The 14,380-nt window shown below is 42.0% G+C and overlaps 1 protein-coding gene and 1 non-coding gene across 3 annotated transcripts in view; one reads left to right on the top strand and one right to left on the bottom strand.

The window, feature by feature from the left end:
* The window catches only part of LOC146821941 (xanthine dehydrogenase/oxidase-like), a 452,547-nt gene that overhangs the window by 331,572 nt on the left and 106,595 nt on the right, over window positions 1–14,380 (top strand). For both annotated transcript variants that reach the window (XM_085613026.1, XM_085613027.1), the window contains exon 22: window positions 10,277–10,410. In XM_085613026.1, coding sequence (XP_085469152.1) covers window positions 10,277–10,410 — 134 coding nt within the window. The remainder of the gene's footprint in view (window positions 1–10,276; window positions 10,411–14,380) is intronic.
* On the bottom strand, window positions 6,785–6,891 carry LOC146821942 (U6 spliceosomal RNA). The gene has a single exon (XR_014964534.1). It is a non-coding gene; the product is annotated as a U6 spliceosomal RNA (small nuclear RNA).

Raw genomic sequence — 14,380 nt, 5'->3', positions numbered from 1 at the left:
CTATTTCACTTTCATTCCCCTCAAATCCTCGATCAGCCGCGTGGGCAGGAATACAGTTTAAACACAGCTGTACAGCTCTGCCAAATTAATTAGCGGTTTCGTTTTGTGTAATGGAGAGACTGGGAGATAGTAGATTAAGTTACTCTCTCTCAGTCAGTCCGCCACCTCGCCCTGCCCCTCGTCGTTTTACGGCCAATGTTGCACCAGGGGCATAGAAAATAAAATATCCAGCTCGGGGAGGGAGGCAATCAGTCTTTGTGCTGGGTTCCGGGACATCTAGCTCGGGTTGGGGAGGTGGAAGATTAAAACATAATGCATAGCATCCGGTGGGAGCTGTAAAAGGCGGGGGTGCGAAGGTTGTAGCCTAATTACTGTGGGAACCAAAAGAGGTCATCACATCGCAAATAATCAAGCAGGTACATTTGTTAAAATTAATGGCAGCCCCGAGCCCCAATTCAGCTCTCGATAACTTGCTAAAAGTAAACCAACCTGCTGCGCGCTCATTTGAAAGTAACGCCTTTCTTTTTCCAATTCCAGCAACTGTGTCCCGGAAATAGGAGCTGCTAAACTAATGCATAGCCAGCCACTCCCCTAAGGTCGCCTCAACCTTACTTACCCAATTAGGAAGCCTTATTCACGAGGCGAAAGGTTTACTGCATTTGTTACCACCCCCTGCACTGTGCGCCAGCCCTGCCCCTTCCCATTATTGTGAATGGCTCTCCACTGACCGCGCCCTGGGCCAATTCCTTAGCGCCCCATTTGTAATCCATTTACTGCCGCTTTATGTAGCCACTCCCTCAAGGCTGATGTCACCACTCACCCGCCTCCTCGCTTGTGCCTCGAGGGCGAGGAATAGCCCTCGCCCAGTTTTGCACATGCGGAGCAGAAAGACCCTTTGAGACGACGAGCACAAAAAAAAGATTTCACATAGCCTCACGGGGGAGCACCAAGCAGTGTGAGCACTTCTTAAAACTGCTCCATGGTGAGTTGAGTTCATTCTCTCCCTTTACTTTCACCCCGATGCTGGTAGGTGCGGCAACGCCCCCTACGCCCCTTAAGACCAGCCGCCACTGGATAAAATCCTAAACTTACTACTTTTGGTATTCACAGAAGGCATTTAGTAGTAGTAAAGTTAGGATTCCTAACTTTACTATTACTAAATGCCTTTTGTGAATACCGAAAGTCGTAAAGTTAGGATTTTGTCTCAGTTTAGTAGTAGTAAAGTTAGGAGTCCTAACTTTACTACTACTAAATGCCTCCTGTGAATACCAAAAGTAGTAAGTTTAGGATTTTGTCTCAGATTAGTTCTGTGAATCGGCCCCATAGTGATCACACGCTTCCAAAGCCGGACATCTGGACACATTCACCACAGGCCACACTTTGTCCACGCATGGTTGAGACCCGCCTGTAGTAACCATTGACCATTAATTTATGACTCTAAGGCAGCAACCAATATTCCTCACCATATTTGGTACACCGGAAAACCTTTACTGCTGGTTGTAACATGGTATATAAGCCGAATGCAAACCCAGTGTAAATTGAAACAGTCCTCAGACCTCGTGCCTGTAACTGTTCTCCCGGCCGAGTTGTTTAATTAAACAAACTGTTCCTGTTTTGCCAAACGCCTCTTGTCTTCTGTTTTTACTAAGGAATTTAAACCCAAGCAACAGACTTTTCAGTTCACTAAGCCTAATACCATAGGACATTGTTCTCAAAGGGATCTGTTGAGTTTGGAGTTATGGAAAGCAATCTCTGAAAAACGTTAGCACAGCAGTGTTAGTGGTTTCTTTGGGGTGTATATTCCCAGTCCCTTATGTGTGTCATCCAACAGTATAGTGGAAGTATCAGACAAAAGCCCTTGCACAGCTCTTGCTCACTGTTTATGACTTGACTCAGAAGAAACATTGGGATACATTTCAACTGGGCAGGGCATGCCTGAGGGGCTGGTCAGACCTTAAGCATGAATTCGTCTCTTTAGGAAAGATTTATTCTAGGATTGTACTCTGACAACTCCTAAACTATACTAAAGGCCCATTGAGCCAACGGTAAGCAATTCCAAGCCCTGACTTAGGAAATGTCCTATCTGGGTGGAGGAAGCTACTGAACTATGCTGCAATTCCAGGTAAATGGAGTGCTGGAATCCTGAAATGGACACCCACCTCTTGGTACTGAGGACTAGCATGTGGGAACTGGGATACTTCCTGGAAATGAATGTGCTGTCATTTTCTTCATAGGGTACAGCTCTAAAGATTTCAGCCACATCAGAAAGAAGGAAAACATTTTTAGCCTATTTTCTAAATGTTTATTGCAGGTATCTTTGAGAATCAGGAGCTCCTTCAAATACTATACCTAGAGTCTTCCATGGACACAACTTTAATATTAGCCCCTCCTGAGCAGTTCTCACTTTATCACTGTTTTTTACAAAGGTAACCCAGTTGAGTTACCTATTCATCTGGACATAGCATGTACACAGCCTCCAGATATACCCTGGTCAAAATTTATGGCAGTCAGTTTTCGTTAGGGAGTTTTTCTAATTCTGAATTTAATTCTGTTACCACTGTTTTCCATTTTTATTATAATGTGTAGAATGAATTGTTTTTTTTTTCATAACAAATTTTATTGGGTTTTTGCCGAATATCAGAGCTAAAGCGGCCCATATACATGTACAGGACTTTGCAGGATAAGACCCCATGAATAATCAAAACACAAAAACATGCACAGTGCATCCTTAGCCACCCCCCTCCCAACGCAAATCATTAACAGTAACTCTAGTCAAATCTAGCCCCAGCCTCCATCTTGGTTCCTCGTGTGGCATGACCATAGTGTCGTATTTCGGCATCTAGTTGAAATTCTACCATGCGAACAGGCACCAGTAATATTCCTCTAAAATTTTCCCAATTCTGCCATATCTTCTTATGTTTCTTGGGGCATACACTACACTGGATCACCACTACTTCTAGCGCCATGCAGTAGTCCAACCCTCTCTTCCATGCCACTAGGGATGGTGGTGTACTCGCTTTCCGTTGTCGGGCAATATCCCTTTTCACTAGCGCCATGCAGTAGTCCAACCCTATCTTCCATGCCACTAGGGATGGTGGTGTACTCGCTTTCCGTTGTCGGGCAATATCCCTTTTCACTAGCGTAAGCTGCAAAAATAGTAAATGTCACTTGTAACAGTTTCCATCTATCTCCTCTATGCTATGAAGGAGGAGCAGTTTTGGAACTAACAGAATATCCCAGACAAGAACCTCACCCAGGCAGGATGTTACTCCTACATTGATTGATTTTTAAGATGCTATTTTATCATTAATGATTTATTTCTGGCATTATTAATATTTTTGTATTTTTCCCCCTAACATTGACGCAGGGCATTTAACATTTTTTCTTGCTACTATTTTACAAAATTGCTGGCAGTGGCAATGAATGAAGCAAAATGCAGTGATCTCCTGAGAAGCGCCTTGGTGTTGTCTTTACAAATTAAGCACTTGGGTACATCTTTGTTTTCCCTCTATGGCCATTAATGAGGTGGGCAGCGGCATTCTCAGTCAAATTGAATTTATTGAGAAGGTAGCTAGGCAATCTTACAAAGAGTTCATTACAATAGTCTAGTCTTGTGGTAATAAGAGATTGATTTTGCCTTTTCCTGGAGACTTGTTATCCTGATACGTGTTTAATAATTGATGACCTTCAATGTGTTTGGATAATTTCTGGTTCACAAAACTTTAATGAATATTGGGTACCAAAGGCAGTAGGGAAATAGGGCGGTAGTTAGATATGACAACAAGATCTGCAGTTGGCTTTCTCAGTTGGGAAGCCTTTTTCCAGGGGTCAGACACAATATCAGAACTCAGAGAGGCTTTACAAAGTACGGTAAGAAAAGGCACAAAAGATGGTGCAACTGCTTTGGCAACATTAGCAAAGCATGGCTCTAAAGTAGAGTCTAATTAAATGTTATTAAGCTTGCAGATAAAATTAACTTATATCGTCTGTGTTGAGACAAATGGTGCAAATTCACTAAAACAATGACACAAGAAAACCCTTTACAGTATCGGGAGGTCTGTAAATCAGTAATGCCCTAAAGGAATGATTGAAACTAATGGATATTGTAACTGGTAGAGTTTGTGAATCTTTAAAATGATCCAGGGAAAAGGTTAAAGCAGTATGACTAGATTTACAAATAGCTGTCATATCATCTATAGGGCATTAGGGGCAGTCAAACTGTTTAATTTGAAAGGTTGGGGAACTGATAAGGTATCATCAGTTCCTGAGTCCTCCTTGAACGAGGTTTCAGTAATAAAAACTACATACAAATTCAAAAGGATTCATGATCTTGATTTTATTATTTATTTATGTATAATGTTTTGTATAGCGCGATCGTGACCCTAGTGGGTATCAGAGCGCATTACATGATAGGTACTAGTGTAACATTTGGTCTGAGAAAAACACAAAAACCAGGAAATACATGCGTGAAGAATCAAACAAAACATAAAGTATAATAGTATAACACAGATTCGTCTAGAATAAAGACAGTAATAGTAGGGGATAGGCCCCCTGGGAGTTTGCTGACTATACAATATCAGTGAGATTGGTATATTGTTTAAGGCAAAAACTTCTTCAGTATTAAAGATTTGGCTTCTTTTTTGAAAGAGGAGGTAGAGGATATTAGGCGAACATTCGGTGGTAGCGAGTTCCATATCCTGAGTGCAATAGCCGAGAATGATCTCGCTCTCGTTGGGGTTTCAGCAGCAGGGTGCAATAGCCGAGAATGATCTCGCTCACGTTGGGGTTTCAGCAGCAGGGTGAACGCGCTTTGTGAGTTTCTGTTGCCCCCCCGATTTTTCTAGCTTTTGAGCCAAGTAACTGGGGGTATTGAATTGTAATGCCTTGATGCGTCATGCAGGCAAACTTCAGCTGGATCCATGCCTCATATGGTAGCCAGTTTAATGCTTTTAGATCCGGTGAGATGTGTGTGTTTCTTTTTCTTCCAAGGACAAGTCTGGCTGCCGCGTTGAGGGATGCTCTTAGAGGGGCCAGTTTGTATTGAGGTAGGCCACATAGTGTGGCACTACCATATCTTGATGCTTTGTTTAACCAACAAGCGTGTATCAATAATTGCACACTTGAAATTCAAAGGTTCCCTATTTGTGTTCTGATTATTGTATTTTATTCTGGGACGTGCAGAGCAGACTCAGAAAGTCAGAGACCATGTGCGAGAGATATATCGTGAGGAGAAAGCTCAGCTAAAAAGGAGAAAAGTGTAGGAGATTCAAAAGAAAGTGAAGCATGAGCAGTGACATTTGTATTTTTGAGAAATTCTGTAGAAGGAAGAGGGACAGGGTATAAAGTTACTCGGTGGGGATTAAAAGAGAGTTTATATAAGCTCTCTGTTAATCTGAAAGAATCAAACTGCCATGCCGTAGCCTTCTCTGAATCGCCTAAGGGCGGTCTACTTAGAGTGAATATAGGCGTTGGAGCATACCTGTCCAAAATGGCCAATTTAGTGTGGACTACACAAAAAGCTCTAAGATGGCAGATGGGCACCTCACAAACCCATAAAAAATGAAGCTCTTTCAGCTACAATTAGTAGTGGACCAAACAGAAAATAAAGAGAGATGAGTGCGAATGAGGTATGAACCATGGGATAGTGTGGTAAGAAACTTCTGAAACAGGAGAGCCACTAAATTATTAGATAAAAAATATAAGCAGATCAATAAAACAAGCTGTACAAAGTAGTTTCCGTTTCTGACCTATGCACACAGCAGCCATCTTTAAATAGTCTAAGGACGGTCTATATTTCATGAAAATTACAACCACTAGACCACTCACTACCCAAAATGGCCTCTCTAGTGTGGCACGCACAAAAAGCCTTAAGATTGTGGGCAGGCTTCCCAGAAACCCAGAAGAAAGGAAACCTTTTCCACTAAAATTAGCAGCAAACTGAGGGTACTTCAAGAAAGATGAGGGCCAAAGCGAAGAAGAAACAAGGCAACAGTGTGGTAACAAAATTCTGAGACAGGATATCCAAAGGTGTGTGTTGAAAGCAATCCAAAAAATTAACAAAACCACTCACTCTGACATAGAAATTAACAAGCATTTGCAATGCAATAGGTCTCGCATTTACGCGAGTTTGAGCTATTGACATTGCAAATGACAATGCCTTTTATTTTTGTTTTTTGAACATAAATAAAAGGCATTGTCATTTACAATGCCAATAGCTTAAACTGGTGTAAATGCGAGACCTATTGCATTGCAAATGCTTGTTGCCTAGTGTAACACAGTTTGGTCAAACAGGGAAGCTGGGGCTAATCCCTGGTTTGCTAGTTTCACTGTGTACAATTCAGGCACTAAATGGCTACTGTTCTCCTGTTTTAAATCGCATATTTTATTGCGTTTTCTTTCATTCTTGGCACAGGACGTTCCACCATGAGTGGCAGACAGAAGCCACATGAAGGCTCGGCTCGTTTTGGGTTTGAAGCCCAAGAGGAGCTCTAGCTGAGCCTCCTACCTCTACACCATAGTTTGTTTAGTGTGGTCCATGAACTGCGAGCGATGAGAATATGAACATGAGTGGGGAAAAAATCACATCGTAATGATGCAGTTAATAGAACTTTTGGATGATATAAACACACAGTACATCAGTTGTGTGGAAATTATTTTAGTTTTGCAGTAACACGTCGATGTCAATATCATTATATTCAATTTGGAAAAATGTAAATAAATTAAAGTAAAAAACAAATAAGAATGTTTAGTGGGTTTCGATTGTAGATAAAAAATCACCAAAAGGCAAAATATGGAACGCTTCACGAATTTGGGTGTCATCCTTGCGCAGGGGCCATGCTAATCTTCTCTTTATCGTTCCAATTTTAGTATATGTGCTGCCGAAGCAAGCACAAACTAATGACGGAGCAAGCTGGTATATAAAGGCTTAACTTCATATTATTTGAAAGTTAGAGTGCTTCAAAGATATAAATGGTTGCAATTTATACTCTTCCTCTTTGTTGCTTTTCATAAAGGAGTTCACTTGAATCAGAAACAAAACATTCTGCTGCAGAAAAAGATTGCCGTTTCTACTTTATGAAAATCGCAGAGCATCATGGATATATGCAAATCAAGTCAACTACGTAATCGTGTGCGCTGGAAGTTCTTTGCCGCATACAAAGCACGTGCACTTCATAGACACAGAGAAAGGACTACTACCAGAGGAAGTGTCAGTCAAATAGGGGAATGACGGGCATCTGGCAAAAGGGCATATTCTGGCTGCACAACGGGGCAAATATACTGCAGTCCTGGAACGCATGAGCTACTGTGCCTTTGCATATATGTATATATGTTAGCTAGCATTTTTATAGCGAGCAAATACTGCTGCTAAAGTGGCACCTTAGATCTCAAACTTTTAACGTTTTAATGACCATGAACACCATCAGGATGCAGGAAGCCCATTTCAAAACGTTATTTGTATTTGCTAATAGACTAACTCAATCAATTACACATAAAGGAGTAATTCTCATAGTTCCGAGCCCTTAACCTCAGTATAAAATTAACTCGATCAAAATCACTGGGCAGCCCAACCATGCAGACCCCTGCTTTAAGGGATCAACCCATGTCAGAAAACAATATTTGTGCTTAATATTCTCCTGTTGCTACCCATGGTGGTACTGTATTGCAGCATTTATATACCGCCTACTACCCCTATGTGGGGCATTGAAGCACTTTTCATCATGTGTCGGAGTGTGTTTTAATATATTGCGGGGGGGAGGGCGACCTAGCACGCACGAGAGGCCAGCAACTCAACAATTGTGAATATTATTAACCCCAGTGGCTGCTTTTACATCTCCCCTCCTTCAACAGCCGGTTGGACTGTAAACCACTAATACAGCCGTTTGTAAGACCTCGTTAACGAACAAGTCGGAATTTACTTTTGCACCCTATCTGAGCTTAGTTAAAATCAAAACATACATCGAAGAAAGACTTCAGAACACTAAGCACGTGAACGGATGTGGCTTTAGGGCTCGAGCTGCCGACTTTGGAGCTGACCCGGTTCGAGCCTCGGCAAACCACTTAATATCTCCGTGCCTACCAAATAAGGAATGTGTCCTTGTGTAAAGCGCTCCAATACCTTCGGGTCGCGTTCCCGCTATATAAAACAGCAACAAAAAAACGAGCATGAGAAACGAAAGTAAAGTCTCATAGGAACTGCTGACGACACAAGTCAACAGAGAAAAAACACTACTCAAAGAAACCCGGTACCAGCGTGTACGGACAAATAGATCCCAGTCCAGGAAAGAGACTGACATAAGGACACGGAAGAAAAGCAGCTGTGCGAGGTGCTGCATCCCAGATCAGTCAAAGGAGCACTCGGTGAGTGAAGGGCAGGAGCAGCGATGGAGGACGGAGGCGATGCACTGACTGTTGGCTTCATCGGGGCAGGGAAGATGGCATATGGAATCCTGAAGGGGATGCTGCAGACAGGTAAATTATAGTATTTCGGATCTGTTATACCGCTGATCAATCACTGCCAGGCAGCGTGCCTTAGAAGTGGTCAAGCCGGACTGTTCATGGGGTGAGACGAGCCCGGGGTCCGGCCTGGCTCTAAAATAGGAGTCGCTCCCCCCAAAATTATTTACCCCTAACTTGCACGGGCATATTTTCTAAATCACCGAAATGACGTAAGTTGCAGTACGTGTTATGTACAAATACGCCAAGATTCTTCAAAGTAAAAAAAATATTTTTGACCGTCTGTATTTTTTCTTTGTAATCCAGTACAAGAGAGATGCGTATTTTATCTAATTGAAAAACATAGTAGGGTTATATATGTATCTGAAGCGTAATTCTCTCCACTTACAAGTGCAGTGTAGCAGCGCTAGATCCTTAACAGTGTCCCAGCGGCATGATCCTCAAAAGTGTGCTTAAAGTCCTATCAAGAAACTAGGAGAAGACTTGAAATGGGTCATCTTTTTAAACCTGGTCCTGCTGCTCTTTCTGGATCTTAGTTAGGAATCATGACTTGCTGGTTTTAATGTCCACTGCTAGATTCCTGCTCTGCTGCTGCCCTCAAGCTTCTGAGTTGCCAGAAAAGGAAGAAAAGTAAGTAAAACAAGAAGGGCTGGGCGAGAAGGGAGGGGGGAATGCCAGCAACAGAGGAGCCCGCGAAAGTGAAAGTGATCGTGATTACGATCGCTACGGAGGAAAGACACATGGCGCTGCGCGCGTGCACGTTCACGTGCACTGTAGCTTTAGGCCACGGCAGCACTTTGAAAAGCCCAGATATAAAATGTCTCTTCGAGCCTTTGGCTCGCGAGACCTAAAAATGTAAGCAGAACGGGCAGAACAGTAAAACAAGCTGTGCAAGGTAGCTTAGGTTTCCTGACCTGTCAGTGTCACAGCCATCCCTAAATAAACGAAGGGAGGTCTGTAAATTGCAGAGAACACATACATTAGAATGCACATTGGCCAAAATGGCGACATTAGTGTGGAACACACAGAAAAAGTCTGAATAAAAAAGGCTGTTTCCACTAAATTAGCAGTGGACCAAGCTGTTTTAATTTCATTCACGTTGCACAACATGATTATCTAATGCCTGAAACTGAATACATTTTGTAATTCCCATTTCGGTGTTTGCGCCGCGCTTTATTTTGGCACCTTCTATTTATATGCAATAAAGAGTCACTGCCAAAACCGATGCTCAATAATTTCGAAGTTGAATAAAGTAGTGCTCTGCAAGGTAAAATGGTAAAAAGATGGACATATTTGTAATGTAACTGATTACCTGATAATAGGGACAGGGATACATTTAAAACCTCATTGCGTTTGTGCCTGTACATTCCAATCTTCACTAAAACCACAACCATCTATTGTTATATAACACTGCTATAAAACACTGCACCATCTATGTTTCCTGCAAGAACAATTGGTAGTACAAATCTGACCAAATGTATTCGGGGTAATATTGATTACATTTCCGAAGCATGCAGAATTAAGTGGGCAACATCTCAATTCTGCATGTAAATTCCTATTTTAATAAGGAACATTTGGAATCAGAGGTATTTACTGCACCTGGTAAATACCTCACCCTGTGGAGTTATATTTATAGGATTCAGATACTTTAAACTCTTCAAAGGCACCATCGAAGCTGGAATTCTTTACATGTTTCTCAAAATTAGTTTGGATTCAAAATATAAAAGATTGTACGAAAACCCTAAATAATGGAGTTGATTTACACAAGTCCATAATAAACATCTGTGAACTGTTTCTGTAAATTTATTTTTGTAATATATAGGTCCTGGTGGCCACCGCTCTGGGAGTTCCATCGAATCGAATTCTGGTTCGAGTGAAGAGAATGGGAGGAGGATTTGGTGGAAAAGAATCCAGAAGCGCGGTTGTGTCAACAGCAGTCGCCGTAGCGGCAAATAAGTAAGTTTTATGATAAGACAAATCTACATTTTGACAATTGGGGACAGTGTCCTGTCACCAAATTAGAGAGGAAGGCTTTCTACTGGAATATCAACTCCCTTGGCCTTCTTTTCCCTCACAGTTTCTCCCCAAAAGCAACTGAAACCTTTAGATCTGTAAATCTCAAAAGTTACAATGACCCTTCCTTAATAAGGGCCCGCTCCTTTCCCTTAGATCAATATATTCATCTGTTTTTTTTTAACATGTTCCTCTTCAAGCTGTAAGAACATTATTTTAGCATTCACTACAAAGTTCAAAACGTTGTTGTTTTATTCATGTTCAGATCCGTTTTGAATCCCAGTGAATGGGTCTTTAATACATGACTAGCAGAGATTTTTCAAAATCAATTTATTATAGATAGAGGCGGTCCCCTTGGCCAAGTCATTTTGCCACAGACCCTGTATTATTTCACAACAATATCTTAAATATCTAAATATGATTAAGTTTTATGCTCTGGGCATGGATGACATTTTTCCACCTAGGTTGACCCAATGGCCACTTGAAACAGTACGCTTGGGATCCATGGCTGAGCATGGTGTTCTTTGTGGCTTGCAAAAAGAGTTGAAATTGGTCTCACAAGTAGCCAGAAGCCTCACCATGAATAGGCTGGAATATCATTCTAAGCGCACTCATCCTGATCTGGATCTTTACTAAGCACCAAATAGGGTCTCACCACTAGCTGGGCGTCTGGTCATGTTTTTCCTTGCAGCCTATCTCAGAGAGATAACGCACCCAGAGAAGTCACCTCCCGGAACCAATAACAGGTGATGGCTACTCCTACTAAGTGCAATCTTTTGGACAAACAGTTAGTATTGTAAATATATGGTGTATTCACTTTAAAAATCTCCTTTGGAGATAAAACCTTTTCTTTCATCTCTCTTTCCTCTGGCAGTTTTCACATACAAATGAAAGATAGACTCCCACTAAATGAGAGATGCATGGGGTACAATGCACTTCATGCTAGACACAGTGCAAGTCAACTAGCCTATAGAAAATAGCAAATGCTGATATTGTGCAACAGTCATAAAAAAGGTAAAAATTGACAGCAGTTGTTGCAATTGAATGACATCTGCTTTTTTGTGAAAGGGGGGTGTGTGCTCGTGAGATTCGCCTAGGGTAACCACATGACTTCATCTCAGTGGGACACAGCTTTTCAAGTCTAGGTATTTCCTTTAACAAACCTTTGTCAGCTATAGATGTGTCGCATTGCAGTGAATTAAGACCACACCTGTTAGAATGCACAGATTTTTCTAAATTCCAATCTTGATACACACAAGTAGGTGATCCAGTGGCATTGAGCCACCTGGGAGCTATAGAGGTGCTTCATTCACATGCCAGCTCTTTAGCTATGACCCTCACTCTGAACTCCATCCTCGCTCTGCCTGAACTGACCTTTTCAGTTCCTCTCCAGGAAGTGCCTCTTCCCACTTTGCCCCTAAAATGACCACCTTTCGCCCAGCCCATGACCTCTCCTTTCTTGTCTCTTCATGCCTCAAACTGACTACTTGCTTATCTCCATCCTCACAATGTATACATTCTTCATTTGCTCTGTCAACATTAGCTCCTTGAACCACTTACGCTTTGCATTGAGTCGGCACACTCTCCTCTATCCGATTCTTGGTGTATGCACTGGTGCCAGAGCAATATCATTCTCCACCCTGTTTACTCTTTACCCGCCCCTCTCCAGCTGCAGCTTTTTGACTTACACCTCTCCTTGTTCCTTCCCTCACTGTCACTCTCTCTCTGGCCCTTCACAAAATGTCTTATTTCTTCCATACTCGTCTCCAGCTCTCTAACACTTTATCCCCATACCTCTCTTCATGCTGCCTCCTCTTGTTGCCATCCTACTTGCACTTTCTAACCCATACTAGTCTTCCATGCCCTGGTTCCTTGTCTCACCTTCTGCTCACACTTTCTCTCACCCTTGCACACAACACTGTTGCCTCTTTTACTATCCCCTATCTCCAATGGTTCTTCAGCCACTCACTGGCCCACAAGATCTCTCTGCTCAACCCCAATCCCTGCACTGTCTCTTCTTTTCACAAGCCCTCCCATGGGCTCCTGGATTTGCCTTGCCCCCTTCCACAGAGAGCTGCTTGCCCAACCCCCATTCATTACATCTGACAATCTCCCTAGGGTTGACACCTGCACTTTGATCCCCCAAGTAAGAATTTTTTTTCTGTAGCCCTTGTCAAAAAAAAAATGCAAGCCCTTCCGTTCACGCCAACTGGCAGGGGCGCTTGTTTCACAGTATTAAAAAGCTGTCTCCAGAATAAGAGAAAGCATGGCAGCTCGACCATATAGGGACATCGAGAGATTTCTCCATGCTTATCTGCCTCATAATTTCTAAGGAGGCAGTTTTGCTTAAAAGCCATAAATATATTTTGCAGCAATAGTGTGGGTCCTGAAAATGTAAGGGGCCTAGTGCACCTTGTTTTGGCCACGTGGCCTTTGGTTTTCCATGCCTTCGTGAAGCACTGGGCAAAACCTTTTCTGAATAGATGTTGTGGGACTTCATGACTTCTCTATGAGTGATCTGAACCATCCAAATCCTATTTTAGGATTTGAAAACTAGCACACTTGCCACTACCAGTCCTTAACCATTCACCCATTGTGGCAAGGTTATGCAGCAATGCCAAGCAATCCATGTACAGGGCCGAGAAATAGGTTACTTGTTTTGTCTTATTTTGTATCCAGACTTAGTTACTTTAAGAGTTGACAATTCCTCAAAGTGTCATAGCGTGTTGACTCGCATTGCTCAAGTTGCTTGTCTCCACGGTGTTCCTAAATGGGCAGTGGGCAATCCCACTTTCCTGCAGCAAGGGGATCGATAGTACTGACGGATCATGGATGCTAAATTTCCCAAACAGAATTCTTGCAAGAGATCCGGAAAGCCCTTCTAACCAATGTGTCTAGCTTCGTGTGTTTACAGATCCATTCACAGCAAGTATCTTTGCTCTCAACTCTGCTTGCCAACGCCATCTAGGCGTCCACCACAGCCCGCCCCCATGAGTACCAGCAGTTTGCTCACACCCTTGCCATGCTTGCTACACCCATGTGCTTCTCTGTAGATAACTGGGCCTCTTCAAGAGTTTGACAGATGTGGGGCATCTGCCAAAAATGTGACTGATGTCGAGTCTGCCCTATTTAGAATGCATTGGGATGCATATGGCCGCATCGGTCAAACGGCGCATAAGGTCTATAGCATTGATTGGTCACATTGATTTATGTAGTTATATATTGGCAAACATGTATTTAGTACATTACGTACTGTCACTTTTACTTCTGCCTTTGTGATTCTATTCTTGTATGTGTGTATGATTACATGATTTGATGTATTTATGAATTGACTGACGAGAATACCTAGGCAACTTTAACAATAAGGCTGAGCTGATTCAGTCATCTATTCGTAAAGCAGTCATGCACGTTTAAACATGCACTAGTGACTGTACTTTCTACAATTAGTACATGGATTTATTAATGAACAATTCACAAGAGAATTACAGTATTTACAGAGCAGGGCGTTTGCTGGACAAACCAAATTGCCACATTGTAAAATCAATGTAATTAACATCAACAATTCTATCATGTAAAAAAAACTAAGCTGATTATGTACCTCCGATGTAGAAGGTTGACATGAGAAAAAATACTACATATTGAAATACAAGCCTATAAAATTGCACTTGTATGAACTGAAGAGTGACATTAATTTCATGTGTGTATTTCGGGTGCACACATTCGAGTGGCGATTTAAAAATCATATACATGTTGAATGGGTGATATTGCAAAAGTATTGAATGTTTCTCCACATTTGAATGAAAAAGCCAATTTGTGTTAAAAGTGCTTTCACCTAATGGCAGTACATCCCTCAATAAGGTATGAATAAACACAACTTGAACATAGCACGCCCGAAAGTGCAGGCTACACAGCA

Source organism: Triturus cristatus, chromosome 6, assembly GCF_964204655.1.
Source record: "Triturus cristatus chromosome 6, aTriCri1.1, whole genome shotgun sequence".
In the NCBI taxonomy this organism is placed as follows: domain Eukaryota; kingdom Metazoa; phylum Chordata; class Amphibia; order Caudata; family Salamandridae; genus Triturus; species Triturus cristatus.
The sequence above is the reverse complement of the archived record's forward strand: the minus strand, read 5'-3'. Positions and strand labels throughout refer to the sequence as shown.